The sequence below is a fragment of the Scleropages formosus genome, chromosome 18 (genome assembly GCF_900964775.1).
Source record: "Scleropages formosus chromosome 18, fSclFor1.1, whole genome shotgun sequence".
Taxonomy (NCBI): Eukaryota; Metazoa; Chordata; class Actinopteri; order Osteoglossiformes; family Osteoglossidae; genus Scleropages; species Scleropages formosus.
In genome coordinates, this window is record NC_041823.1 from 6,987,032 (window position 1) to 7,001,327 (window position 14,296).

Consider the following 14,296-nt stretch of genomic DNA (forward strand, 5'->3'; position numbering starts at 1 on the left):
GGATCCCCTTCCTGAGAATTGATGAAGCCGCTGTTACTTCATCAGGGCTTGGCTAACAGACACGTCTGTCCCTGGGGAAGATCATCTGGGTGGTGTCAGGTGTTCTCCCCTTGACAGGTACCCTTGAAACCAGACACCACCCCCCACAACTTCCACTCAGATGGTCGAGGAGAAACCCCTTCAGTCTAATGTGGTTGATCCCAAGTTATAAACAGCTATATGTTTACATATAATAATAATAATAATAATAATAATAATAATATTAACACACACACACTTTCTGAACCGCTTGTCCCATACAGGGTCCCGGGGAACCAGAGCCTAACCCGGCAACTCAGGGCATAAGGGACACACCCAAGATGGGACGCCAGTCCATCGCAAGGCACCCCAAACGGGACTCGAACCTCAGACCCACCAGAGAGCAGGACCTGGTCCAACCCACTGCGCCACGGTGCTCCCCATAATAGTAACAGTAATAATAATTATATTATATTATATTATATTATATTATATTATATTATAGGGGGGTGCGGTGGCGCAGTGGGTTGGACCGGGTCCTACTCTCCAGTGGGTCTGGGGTTCAAGTCTCGCTTGGGGTGCCTTGCGATGGACTGGCATCCCGTCCTGGGTGTGTCCCCTCTCCCTCCAGCCTTACGTCCTGAGTTGCCGGGTTAGGCTCCGGTTCCCCGCGACCCTGTATGGGACAAGCGGTTCAGAAAATGTGTGTGTGTGTGTGTGTGTGTGTGTATATTATATTATATTAGTAATACAGTATATAATAGTATTATTAATAATATTACATAATACTAATATATTATATTAAGATAAATATATTATATAATATTTATTTTTTCCACAGCTGTATGCTTCCATGTCAGTACTATGAGCAGTGTCATAATCAATATAAATTGCATCTGTAAATCCAACATTTAACGTACCCATTACTAATATTTGTTTTTTCTGAGCCCTCCCTAATTTGTCTAAGACAGATGTATTGTGCTGCCACTTCGGAATAATTCCATGTCACAGGTATAATACTGTAATATTACAATATTAAAACAGTGTAATATTTGTCACTCCACTTTCACTCGAGCTTTTTGCTTAGTTCAAAATATTTTTTCTACAGTATTGTCACTGATTTACTGATTATATTTAATTCGATTAAATCCTCTGAGATTTTATCATTTGCCTAGAAAGAACATTATTATTGTTAATTTTTCTAATGCTTTTTTCCAAAGCTACTTACAGTGTATGCCAAGCTACCTGAAATTAATTACCCACCTGGGTAATTTTTACTCTGTCAGTTAAGGGTAAGCACAGTAGCCTGACCAAGGGTACTACTGTAAGATTCAAACCCCACTCTTTCAAGCAGGTGATAGCTCTAACCGCTACGCCACCTGCTGCCCACCTACGCTACAGCGGTATCTTTCAGTACGGTGGAGTAAAATGCCCAGCGCCCACCCCCCACCCCCATGTGCAGTAAGCAGAGATATGTTTGTACCCAATTTGAATGTTAAACTGATGCAGAAATCCCCATGGAAACGGGTGCGATCACACTCATCACGGTGTCCCCTTACAGAGAAGGAGCTGGGACGCTTGACAGGGTGTCCGTTCCACGGACTTTTGATCCGGCCCTGACCTTGCAATTTGACTCTGCAACCTGCGCTAAATGATCCAAAGTAATTCCCTGGCTGCCCGTCAAGTTCCTTCAGTTTTAAAGTGGCGCTTTATATCACCGCATGATTTGGGCTCCGCATGTAGTAACTTTGAAGCCTCAGCAGCATTCGCCGCGATGATGTCACAGCTCCTTCTGGATTAATTACACACCGGCAAAGGTGAAAGTGGGGTCTAAACACTTATAATTAGACCTGACATTGTATTTTTATCTGAAGTTGTCATTTTAAGATCCCTACATAGAAGAGAAGTGGTTCTCTTTATAGAAACTGTAAATTAATGCCACCCAAACAATAGTCTACCCATTATGCATTCATCACTTTTCTCCACGGCAGCTTTCAACATGAGGTTCGTACACCGAGCTGCTTCCAATTACTTCGCTATTTGTGCAGCACGGTCATTTTTAACCGTATTAATTCAGGGTAAATCCAGAATAAGCACTTTGACCAAGGGCGCGATTCATATCTGCGTCCATCAAATGCAAGGCGACAGCTCTAACCGCTACGCCACCTGCTGTCCCGGGTAGCTATGAGTACGTTTTTATTACAGGCCATATAAAGGGCATTGAAACTGCCTGAGTTTCCTTCACGTGATTCATACTATGTGCAGTTTCTTAAGAATAATTTCTTAGACTTGCAAATGAGCAACACCAAACATACACACTCACACACACACACACACACACACACACACACACTTTCAGACCCGCTTGTCCCATACGGGGTCGCGGGGAGCCGGAGCCTAACTCGGCAACACAGGGCGTAAGGCTGGAGGGGGAGGGGACACACCCTAGACGGGACACCAGTCCGTCGCAAGGCACCCCAAGCGGGATTCGAACCCCAGACCTACCGGAGAGCAGGACCCGGTCCAACCCGCTGCACCACCAGATCCCCCTCCACGTAACTCTCATTCATTAAAGTCATGACAGGCAGTTGACAACTGCTTCTCTAGCGGTTGAGCAGCTTTAATGCTGTTTGAAAGGTGTCTCTCGTCATAACGCCAGAGGAATAAAGGCTCTCGGGCGTCATGCTGCATGGCACAGTCTTCAGTTACATAAAGACAACTCGCGTGTCTTCTGTGGACTCCAGACAGCGTCCTTCCCTGAACCCAAACAGCTCAGAGGTCACAGCAGTGGCTCCGCTCAGCCTTTGGTTGAAGTCCCGCTCTTTAAACACCCTGGATGGACGTTGGACGGACACGGGACTGTGACCGCGAGGTCTCGCAGTTCCTCGTCCTACACAGCAAGTCCTTCCAAATACCCCTGATCAGCAAGACTCTATCATACCTTTACCCATCTCACTTAAAAAAAACACACCTACAAGTAGCAAAATGTTAAATTTATTGAGAAAAAATTGTAGATAAATTATCTGGTCAAACAATTAAGTAAAAATGGCACTACTATAAACATATTGCCTGTCCTGAATTCTGCTGTTTATATAATAATAATAATAATAATAATAATAATAAATTTTGTCTACACTAGCCCCGTCCTAGGTGTGTTCCCTCCCCCTCCAGCCTTACGCCCTGTGTTGCCGGGTTAGGCTCCAGCTCACCGCAACCACACTTGGGACGAGCAGTTGCAGCCAATGTGTGTGTCTGTGTGTGTGTGTGTGTGTGTGTGTGTGTGTCTACACTAGTTGATATGTCTTTCTTGATCCCTAAACTTCTATGATGACACTGATTCGGTGTCACTCACATCCTGCTCGTAAACCAATCTCGGGGCCGCCATGTCGAAGACATTCACCATCATGCGCTGGGGTAAAAATAGAGGCGCGATGTGATTTAAAAGGCTCTGGAGGACGATACTGAGTCAACTGTCATGCAGCCGAGGCCATCAACGAACCCCGATAAAACCATTATCTCGCCTAGCTGGGAGTCTCTCGCTGCTTGAGATGAACCACCTGAGCAGGAAAGACACCTTTTACCTGGTGAACGCCCACTGCGAGCTGAAGGAGAACAATGAAGAGCACAGGGAGTACTACCAGTCCACCTGGCTCGACCTGGTAACGGAGACCCGACCTGAGCACAAGTATGTGATCATCCTCACCTTCTTCTCATGTGGTAACCTGATCATCTGCCTTCATCCACCCAGCAGGTGGCGTAGTAGTTACCGCTACTGCCGCTCAAAGGACCCGGGTTCAAAACCTCAACTCAAGCTGCAGTACCCTTGAGCAAGGTACTTACAGTATATTGAATTGCTCCAAGGGGGAAAAAAAATCCAGCTTTATAAGTGGATAAAGCACGAAAGCTGCTTTGGAGAGAAGCATCAGCTGAAAAAATAAAATGCTTTCTGTCAAAAGAAGCCCGAATACATTTGTAAGTAAAGTTACATAAAGTCTAGGAATTTTTTTAAACTTACCATCAGAGAAATATTTGACAAGTAGGAAGCAATTATGCCATCGCAGAGAAAAATCTATTAAAACAACACACGCATAGCAATGTTTAATATTTAGATAAATATTTAATTTATATATTTGTAATTTGTAGAATTTCTCATATTTAAGCATATATATGCTTGTGCTTTGAACTACAGGTACGCTGTGGTCAATGTTCTATTGCCATTGTTGTTTGTGGGGTAAAAAATGGACCAAATGTCCTTGTAAAGAATGATGATACTGGAGTCCACGGACCTTTGGAGGGTAGGGAGCTGCGGCTCATGTCGGCATTCATCTGGGAGGGTTTCGGAAGAGTTTGACGTCAGCGCCTCGGTGTCTCCTCCTCCTTCCCAGCACAACCCTGCTTGAGAGCGACGCTCTCCGAAGGGAGAGCTACACCCGGGCGCAGGTGGCCCACTTCCTGGTGCAGCGCTCCCCCCAGCAAAGGATCCGGCTCGGGAGGCTGGGACAGGGAATGACGGAGCACCAGCTGCCCTACAGGAACGTCCTCCCCGTGCCCATCTTCGCGCCCAGCAACGTGGCGTCCCTGAAGGAGGCGAGTCGAACCCCCACCCCCGATGAGCTCCGGGCTGCCGTGGCCCTCGAGCGGGAGCTATCCAGCGGTGTGTGCGCCGACAAAACTGAAGTGTCCCACATCACGAGAGACATGCCAAAGGTGGTCCAGCCCAGGCGTGTGGAGTTCAGGGCGTCCGGCCTCATCTCCCCGCCGGGCGAGTCCTCGCACCACCAACAGAGGCGCTACTGAGGACAGCGTGCTCTCCTGGAGTGTGTGTGTGTGTGTGTGTGTGTGTGTGTGTGTGTGTGTGTGTGTGTGTGTGTGTGTGTGTGTGTGTGAGGGACAGTGCTGTGGGTCATCAGTATGTGGCCTAGGGCCTAAGGTCTGGGTGGCAATTCCATCACAGCAGGGCTTCGCCGCGCCCTGCAGACGCCCCAGAAGTTCATACTCTGATGCTATTTATGGTCTGTTATTGAATATAACTCTTTTCTGACAGCTGACGGAAGGAATATATGAGCAAGAGAATGAGATGCTGCTCATTTCTGTGGTGCGTCACTTTTTTTTTTAAAAATCTCCTTTGAAACATCATCTAATCATCTAAGGATCCTCTAAAGACATCATTCTTTCGTTTTTGGTGTCTATATTATGAATTTAAGCCAGTGCCGTATCTATGAGTCAGCTGTATTGAATTGATTGGTTTATTTTAATACCGGACAGAGACAAAAACTTCCTGGACGGTGAATATTACAACAACCTAGAGGAACGCCTTATTAAAACGGTATTTTTGCATTAATGTCTTTTAATTTCAGAAACGCAGCTTCTCCTCAGTTTACACGTTACCCCGCATGATGATAAACACTCCAGTCAGTAACAGCTTAGAAATAAATGTGAATACAAGTTCCCAAGAAGTTGGATATCTCCTCTCTCTGTATGTTTCCTTCGACAAAGATGCCTGCGACATGAAGAACTCCGGGATAAGCTCTGGAGCACCACAACCCTGCACTGGATGATTATTATTATTATTATTATTATTATTATTATTATTATTATTATTATTTCAGTGGAACTACAGTAGTGTGTCCCATGAGGGCTCCACACTGCCATCTGCTGAAAGTTGAGATGTCACAAGTACCAGGTCCAACACTATTGGTGGCCTTATTCCTGATAATATATTAACCTTTGTTTAGCTGATACCCTTGGCCAAAGAGACTTTACTATGATTTACCCACCTACACAACAGAGTATTCTTCCTGGAGCAATTCATGGTAAATATTTTGGTTTTAAGTTTCCTGCAGCAGGAGGGGGATTTAAAACTGGAACCATTCCAACTGCAAGGTGACAGCTCTAGTGACTACGCCACCTGCTGGCCCAGGTATAAGGTGAACGGCTTTTGCATTCATCATGAAAAATATTTGTAATATTTATGATTCCTGTTTCTATTAAAGGGAAAACAAAACCTTTAACAGATATACTGAGATCTGTGGATCTGTTAGAGACGTGTGGTAAATTTACAAATAAGGTAACATGTACGGATTTGATTTTTACTGCAGATAGTTACTGATTTAGCATCCAATACATCGGCCTTCGGTCTTCAGTAACATCGTCGACTCCAACTCAGAGACAACAGACATATTTTCCAAGGCAAGGGAGGGACAATAGTGTTTTTCCAGCACTTTCTTCTGTGCACATCTCAGCGGGTGCAAACGCAGGAAGAAACTTGCAAACTCGGCACACCCCGTGCTGGTCTCGAACCCCACGCCCTCCGAGCAGCTCAGGAGCTGCGAGGCACAGACTCGCTGTTGAACTTGGATCGCGCGACATGTCAGCCGAGTCCACCTGTGCCGCTGTGCCCCACACAGACTGTAGCTGCATGTGGGTAAATTGCACTGCCTTGCAGACGTAGCAGTCCGCTTCCGTTAGACTGGTATTTCAGTCCTAATAAAAATAAAAAGAGACACTAAGATGAGTGATGAGCAAGTTGTACCGCTGAGTGTTCGGAAAAAGAGTTCACGGTAACCCCAACCCCATTCTGTACATTTTAACCATAGTTTACTTTGCTAAAATTTAAATCAGGGGTCCTTAACCTGCGGCTCATGGACTTGGAGGTCCTTAATGGGCTTCAAGGGGCTCATGAGGGCACAGAGTAAATGAAAATAACAGTTAAGAATAAAATATCATTACACTCTTTCTATTTATGACATAACTATCCATTTGCAGTGGAATACACCGAGCTCACTGTTTTCTTTATTTGTGGAATTTTATTTATGGACATTTTCATAGGAAGGGATTCTTAGCCTTCTTCAGATTCATAAAGATGGCCATGGCTTAAAGGTTAAGAACGTCTGATTTAAATTAATTTCACTTGACTGTGGAATAAGCACTGGAGTATCTCAGATTGAGGAAAGATCCAAACTGACCCCCCCATAGGATCCCCTCAACAACCATAGGCAGGAGGCCCCCAATTAAACAACAGGGGCCCATTTCAGCCACCTCAGCAAGAATGTTGCTGAGCTCGGCGAGGGTATTTAAAGGTGAACATTGTTTTTGGACCGGGACGTCCTGTTTCCTCTGTCCAGCTAAATGTCAATTTTATCTTGGGCAGATATGATGATTATGGCTAAAGACACACATTCTTTTATTTAATAGCTTTAGATGCAGGTTAGCCTCTAGGTTTGATACTATAAATGAAGTTGATCAGACATTTCAAAATGCACACCGGGCACTGGCAGATTTAAATATGTCTTTGTTTTTTTCAAAGTGCTCCATGAAGCACCAAAATTGATCAGCACACCAATGAATATTGATTTCTGACCTTATCATGAAAATTGATGTGATATATTGGGCAATAAATCAAATATCAGAAAATCATTTATGCTGCTGACATAAATCCTTATTGTGTCTTTAATCTTCATGCATTGTGCTGCAGATGAGCAGAACTGTTGACTACCTAGAGCTACAGACCCAGTTTAACGTAAAAAGTGGAATACACCATGATGTGAGTACCGTTACACTTGTCCTAATAGGATCTCCCACTGTACCCTGCATGGGGGGCACTTATGTAATGGAGTAATTAAAATGCAGAGCAGCTCTGCATAGAAAAGTCATATTTACTATGTCATTAGAAAAACAAAATTGCAAAAAATGCAGGCATAATTAATACAATCATTAAAATCCAAAGCATATTATCAGAAAGTGAATAATATTTAAGCAATGTGACATTAATTATGAACTTCAATGTATCAGCTACTGATATAACATTTTGTAACATTTGTATCATGTGCAGGTTTACTTTTGATATATAATAATCTAATAAAGTATTATGAAGGATATTAGTGCACATGCACTATTTGTGCTTTTCTCAAAAATCAAACACCTCAGGCCTCTTACTTTGCAGGATTAAATATTAGGACAGGCCTCAGTGACTTTAAATGGAAAAATAAACTGTTGAAAATGATGTACTTTTAATTATGTCTAAATGTGAAAATGGGGTATTGGGAAAACTGAAATTTGGAAAACATTTAGAAGCACATAGAGACCACCATCCAGAGTCAATTCTGCAAGGAGAGATCCAAAGGACTCAAAGAAATGATGCAAACACAGAGCCTGCCAGGGAATATATTTATAATTTACAGCTGAACAGGTATACAGCCATCATAAAAATCATCGCTAATGCTGAGTGTAATGAACTGATAATCCGCGGTGTTCTCTTGGAATACAACACTGGTACCATCTAGTTTCGGCCGTGATTGGGCCTTACGTGCCACTGCCATTTATGATAAATCAATAAAATCTGAACTGAGGTTGGATTCTGAGCTGTGAAATTTTAATCTGTCTAAATACATAGATCATCCAGTGCAAGTACATTAAGTGCATCTTTATCTTTGTTTACAAATGAATGACAACAGGTCACTGTCACGGTAAAGCGTCACTTAACATTTCACAGGAATACATGACACGACGTTCCTATGAAAAAAATATCAAGGTCTTCTCACGTCCATCGCAATGGCTTCTTTTCCGGGTTCCGTTTTTAGCGTCGTCGGGTTGGATGCGTCGACTCCCGGAGCAGCCCGAGGTTGAGCCCTCGTCGCTGAGCTCTCCCTGCTGCGCCGGTGAGTTCACCTCAGGTGGGGCTGGGCTTTCAGCAGAGCCTCTTCAGCCCTCTTGTGCTTCCGTAGGGTAACCTGCAGCTGCCAGTACCTCAGGTACAGCCACATCAAGCTGCCGTTCTTACGCTTGTCCACGTTCATCAGGTCTGCGCAGTGCCGGTCGTTTTTGAAAATGTCCTCGAGGTCGGCCTCCATGTTCAGTTCGGCGGCCAGCGGCTCCTTGGCAGCTTTGATCAGGAGGTTCTTCTCCATCTCCAGCCGTCGGTCTCGGGGTAGGAGGACGCTGCAGTAGGCGCTCTGCCTCTCCACCAGCTCGACCTCGAACTCCTTGAGGACAGTCATGGCCCTCAGCTCCCAGTCGTTCTCCTTCTCCAGCACGCTGCGGAAGAGCCCCGCTGCCACGCCGGACCTCAGGAGCCGGGCCTTCTCCGTCTCCAGAGCCTCTCGGTCTCGCTGGAGCTGCTTGCGCTCCTCCAGCAGCTGCTGGCTCTGGGAGACCAGGGCCTGACGGTAGCCTCGGACACGGTGGCGCTCTTTCTCCAGCTCCAGCTCCAGGTGCGCCGCTGTCCTCCGGTTCTCGATCAGGGTCTCCCTGTACTTCCCTTCGAGGTCCGCCGTGATCGATTTCATGTCTTTGTCATAGCGCTCTTTCACCTCCTGGATTTGCCTCTGAGACTCCCTGGTCCAGATCCACCCTGTAAAACAACGTGGATTGTTCCGGTGTTGAAATCCCAATGATTTCACCAGTCGCGGGAGGCTGAGATATGAAAAAGAGAAATGGGCTCCTTGGGAAGCTGGTAAAAAGCATCCCGATCCCGATATCATACTTACGAAAGGCAGCCAAGCCGAGCATTGGCACCAGGAGGGCATAATTCCACTTATTACCATCTCCTCCCTCTCGCTGATCCGGCCTGATGTTCCATCCTGGGGGGTCATTCAGGTTGTTCATGGAGACACCCTGAGAAGAGAACACCATGACATGATAGATAGAGTCATAACAGCCTGTCCGTCAACAATTCCACATTTTTTTGGTGCAACTCTGTGTGTGTTAAACTGTAATCCAGCTACAAAAATGTATTATTTTATGCAGAAAGCCAGCACAGCCGCTCCGAGTTACAGAACTCAAAGTGATCACAGTGTAGCGCTGCCGTCCACCGACCTTTGCTCTGGATCCTGCGCGATCCCGCACAGCCACACCGATCCCTTCCGACCAACACTTAGAGAATGACGTCACTCCTGTTTCGTTCAACTCTGCGAGAGGAAAGACGACTGCTAGTGCCCTGGGGGTGTATGATTACGCATAATAACATTGTTCAGAAAGAAAAAAAACGATATTTATATATGTAATATTAGAGAATATCATTTAGAAAATTTCAATCAAGATTTCAGTGAAGATTATAAAATAAGATTATGCATTTTATCGCTCGTTTTAGTTCATACCATTCTCAGTGAACACATTGCACATGGCACATTCCAACAAAAGGACCAATCAAAATAGGTTTCGTCATTTTCCCGCGCCTCTTTTGTGCCCTGTCTCTTTATATACGAAATTGAAAAACGCTGCAGGTTTACCGGCCACAGCGTTGTAGTTGCTTCGAGTGGTCTTATTAATTATTAACAGATGACTTTGTCACTTCTCCGCTCAACTTTCAAGCGCGTGTTATTTTTCTACTCAACTTACTCAGCAGACGTTTTCTCCAAAGCGATTTCCAATGAACTTATCAGCCGTGACTACACTGACTGTGCTGTGTGTGGCGCGGGTAAAATTCGATGGGGGCGAAGAAGGACGCAGAGGCAGATTTTATTTCGAACGTTTTATTAAACACCAACGCACGAGGAAATAACGCTCCCGAACCGAGGACCCCGTTTCTTCCAGGACCTGCGCGTCTAGCCAGCCTTCCCAGCCTGCTTAGCGCCCCCAGACTCTCTCTCTAAGTTCTTTCTCTTCTGGCTGACGCAATCGCCCGCATATATTCCCCTTACGTCACCCAAATCGAACCAATTACAATAAACACTTTTCCCGCGCGAAACAGTAACGTGGGTCGTTACAATACACTACTTACAATGAATGGGTCACTCATCCATACATCAGTGGAACACACACACACACTCTCTCTCTGTCACTTACACACTATGGGAGAACCTGAACAGCATGTCTTGACTGTGGGAGGAAACCAGAGCACCTGGAGGAAACCCAGTTAACCAGGTAATCTGGAATAGTATGTCCTTGGTTTTCAACGATCGTCGATGTTCTTTTATTATACTCTGTGCTATTTGATATAAATGGTTCATGTGAATTTTTTATTGCAGATTTGTTTTTCATTGTAGGGGGGTGCGGTGGCGCAGTGGGTTGGGCCACAGTCCTGCTGTCCGGTGGGTCTGGGGTTCGAGTCCCGCTTGGGGTACCTTGCAATGGACTGGCGTCCCGTCCTGGGTGTGTCCCCTCCCCCTCCGGCCTTACGCCCTGTGTTGCCGGGTAGGCTCCAGTTCCCCGTGACCCCGTATGGGACAAGTGGTTCTGAAAATGTGTGTGTGTGTGTGTGTGTGTGTGTTTTTCATTGTTGTATTTTTGGTTGCAGTGAATAAGTAACACAAAATCCTCAGAAACAAGTTCCTCAGAGGCCGTGTGGTACTGGGTTCGAATCCCACTGCATGGTAGTAGTTGCTCAAGCAAGATAGTTTTACCCTGTAGTATAAATGGTTAAGTCATTGTGAAGTTGCTTATCCTCCATTGTAAATTGCTCTGGAGAAAGGTGTAAGTTGAAGAGCCTTGCAGAAAACTTTAACTATATCTAACAAGCTTGGCTAAGGGCATATGTCAGTTCTACTTATTGGAGCCAACAATGTAGTTTGGTAATGTTGCTTTCATTTTAACTGACATTGAGAAAGCTATGTGACTATAGGTTCACACACACACTTCCTGAACCGCTTGTCCCATACGGGGTCGCGGGGAACCGGAGCCTAACCTGGCAACTCAGGGCGTAAGGCTGGAGGGGGAGGGGACACACCAAGGACGGGACGCCAGTCCGTCGCAAGGCACCCCAAGCGGGACTCGAACTCTAGACCCACCAGAGAGCAGGACCCGGTCCAACCCACTGCGCCACCGTGCCCCCGGACTATAGGTTCATTTATATAAAATAATTAATGTGTAACATGAAAAACATTTTATTCTGCTTCAGTTAATCCAGTAGAAGATGCCTGAAACTGTCAAATACAACAATATCAGGTTTACCATGTTGTATTGAGGGATGTCCCTGACTGGTTCTTGCCTAACTTTTGCTGGATGTCAGGCTCCCTCTTAAGAATGCTTCAGGACACTCATAATAGGGGATCCAAGCACCATGTTGTTGAAATATTTTGAAGCAATGCTTAAGGCAATTAAATGAATCATAGACATCTGATGGTCTCAGATTTTGTTTACGAGAACCTGTCTGTGAAGAAGCCTTAATGCTGTTTTTCAGTGGTGGATGGAATGACCCTGAATACCTGAATTAGCTGGAGGACCTGTGCACCAATAGAATGAATTGTATAGTTGCTGTCTGGAACATCTTCAGTTCCCTGGCAGAAGGGTAGTTCTTAGAGAAGATTGCGTGCAACATTCAAGACCTGGTGAGGCGGAACTGGTGATGTTCAAACATGCCTTCTGTTCAAACAAGGTTTGTGTACCTCTCCTCACTAGAGCTTGGGGATTTATAAACCACTCATTAATTGTGACAGCTGGTTAACCACACCTCATTTGCAATTTTCTAGAGACATATTATCTGTCCAGGTCTGTTGTTTGCCCCAGGTAAGAAAACCATTATCATCAGTCAATGCATATTAGTGATATGAGAAATATCTCTTTAAATACTCAGAGTAATCGAGGTTTTGTTTTTTCTGTACACATTCAGAGTTTGAACTACTCAGATGTCTCAAAATACTGCTTTCCAACATTAGACTTCACCACATAAATTTAACATGCTCACTTTACCATCAGTTATTATAATAAACTAAAATATGAACAATCATTTCCAATTAGTCCAATAAAGTCCATTACTGTTGCATAATGAAAGTAATTGCAAGAAATATTGCAAGGAGCATCTCACATTTGAAAAAAAAAATTTATTACAAATACAGATGAACTCCTGATGTCAGAGCAAATTACAGATTTTCAAGCCTTGTACGATGGTCTATAATGTAGACTACATACAAGGCTTTGACAAAGATTCCATAATAAAGTAAGGATACAAGATACATCTTAGTACAGTATACAGACTGTACTACAGTACAGTTCAGTGCTTGGGTGTAATTCACACCAACTGACTGAACCAGGAGGGCCGTTTTCTCTTTACTTCTACAATACGCTTCCCCTTGTCAGCATCTCCAGGCTTTTCATTTTCATAAAGGACAACAGTCTCCATGGCTGGATTCTTCAGGGGACCACCTTCCATGGCCTGTATCTGTCCACGAATCAGTGCAGTCTCCCGACGGACCTTCTCGTAACAGAAACCACATAGAATATGTTTCTGCTTCAGGTGCCCACACTCTGGACAGGGTACAATGTTGTTCTAGGGAGGAAGAGGAGAAACATAAACATTTATGTTGTCTACAATGAGAAAAAGACCTCAGTACAGCACTTCTACAGACATTTTGCAGAATACAAAAAGTGCTCACAAATGCATGCAAATACACATGAACAGCTTAGCCCATTGCAAACACGCTTCAGTGCTTTGCTTAACTTAAAACAAGGCAATGTGAAATACGACAACCACAACCATACACACCACGTTAAATGACACTCCATTACCTTAATGGGAATGAGCTTGTTCTCATTGCGCCTCCTGCAGCGGTTGACCTCGATGGTCCGTCTTTTCTTGGGGGCTGCCATCCAGAAAATGCTATCCAGTAGACTATTTTCTTTGCATTCTCCATTCTCACGCTGCGGCTGTTCAAGAAGGTTTGGACCCTGCACGGCCAGAGCTGGAGCTTCAAGGAAAAGGAACAGTGATAGACATTACGGTAATCACAAATAGTTTGATGATGTCATTCACTTTATATCTCAACAAACAGTGAACTGCCAGCTCCCTTTCAGATTAGACAACTTTTCAGTAACAGTTTAGACTTTTCAAAATATTACATCATTTAGTGTGTTTAGTTATCTGTTATTCAAACTGGTTTCTTTTTGATCAAATTGGGTTAGTTCTACCTTAATTATTAAAATTAAATCATGTATTTAGGTTTAGTATTGTATATGAAGTCAAAGTTCATTCAAATACCTGAGTTGCGCTCCATTAAATGTCTACTATATTTATATGATTACTACACATACGACATTCACAGTATTGCTGTTTATGTTTTTTATATGTCAAGAAGAAGTGAAGTAGCACGACTGAGTCTGCACGAGTCGAGACCAACAACTACCCGCTTAGCACGAGTATTAAATATAAAAAGAACTTACCAAAATGTCTGTCCAGTCCTGCTGCCTCCATAATTCTACATTCTAAGTGTAACAGCGAACGTCTGAGGAAACCAACAAAGCTGGATAAATTCATATTTACTGTACTATCTAACTACAGAGAAACCAGACCATTACAGTCACGGTCATCGATGTCACTAAACTGCGCCTGCGCGCTCAAGGGCTTCTG

At 44.4% G+C, this 14,296-nt stretch overlaps 3 protein-coding genes across 3 annotated transcripts; 1 reads left to right on the plus strand and 2 right to left on the minus strand.

Moving 5' to 3' along the window:
- The first annotated feature begins 3,451 nt into the window (after positions 1 to 3,451).
- Positions 3,452 to 5,474, plus strand: LOC108940629 (telethonin). Its single transcript, XM_018762895.2, has 2 exons — positions 3,452 to 3,703; positions 4,404 to 5,474. The coding sequence occupies exons 1-2, from the start codon at positions 3,567 to 3,569 to the stop codon at positions 4,813 to 4,815; spliced, it is 549 nt and encodes a 182-aa protein (XP_018618411.1). The 5' UTR covers positions 3,452 to 3,566; the 3' UTR covers positions 4,816 to 5,474.
- A 2,699-nt stretch (positions 5,475 to 8,173) lies between these two features.
- Positions 8,174 to 9,898, minus strand: ccdc127a (coiled-coil domain containing 127a). The gene is made up of 3 exons (XM_018762884.2): positions 9,832 to 9,898; positions 9,504 to 9,630; positions 8,174 to 9,367 (listed from the first exon to the last, which is right to left on the minus strand). The coding sequence occupies exons 2-3, from the start codon at positions 9,619 to 9,621 to the stop codon at positions 8,682 to 8,684; spliced, it is 804 nt and encodes a 267-aa protein (XP_018618400.2). The 5' UTR covers positions 9,622 to 9,630; positions 9,832 to 9,898; the 3' UTR covers positions 8,174 to 8,681.
- A 2,901-nt stretch (positions 9,899 to 12,799) lies between these two features.
- mrpl32 (mitochondrial ribosomal protein L32) lies at positions 12,800 to 14,221 on the minus strand. The gene is made up of 3 exons (XM_018762902.2): positions 14,110 to 14,221; positions 13,459 to 13,637; positions 12,800 to 13,219 (listed from the first exon to the last, which is right to left on the minus strand). Exons 1-3 carry the CDS (start codon positions 14,201 to 14,203, stop codon positions 12,962 to 12,964), a joined length of 531 nt encoding a protein of 176 aa, XP_018618418.2. The 5' UTR covers positions 14,204 to 14,221; the 3' UTR covers positions 12,800 to 12,961.
- Positions 14,222 to 14,296: the final 75 nt, after the last annotated feature.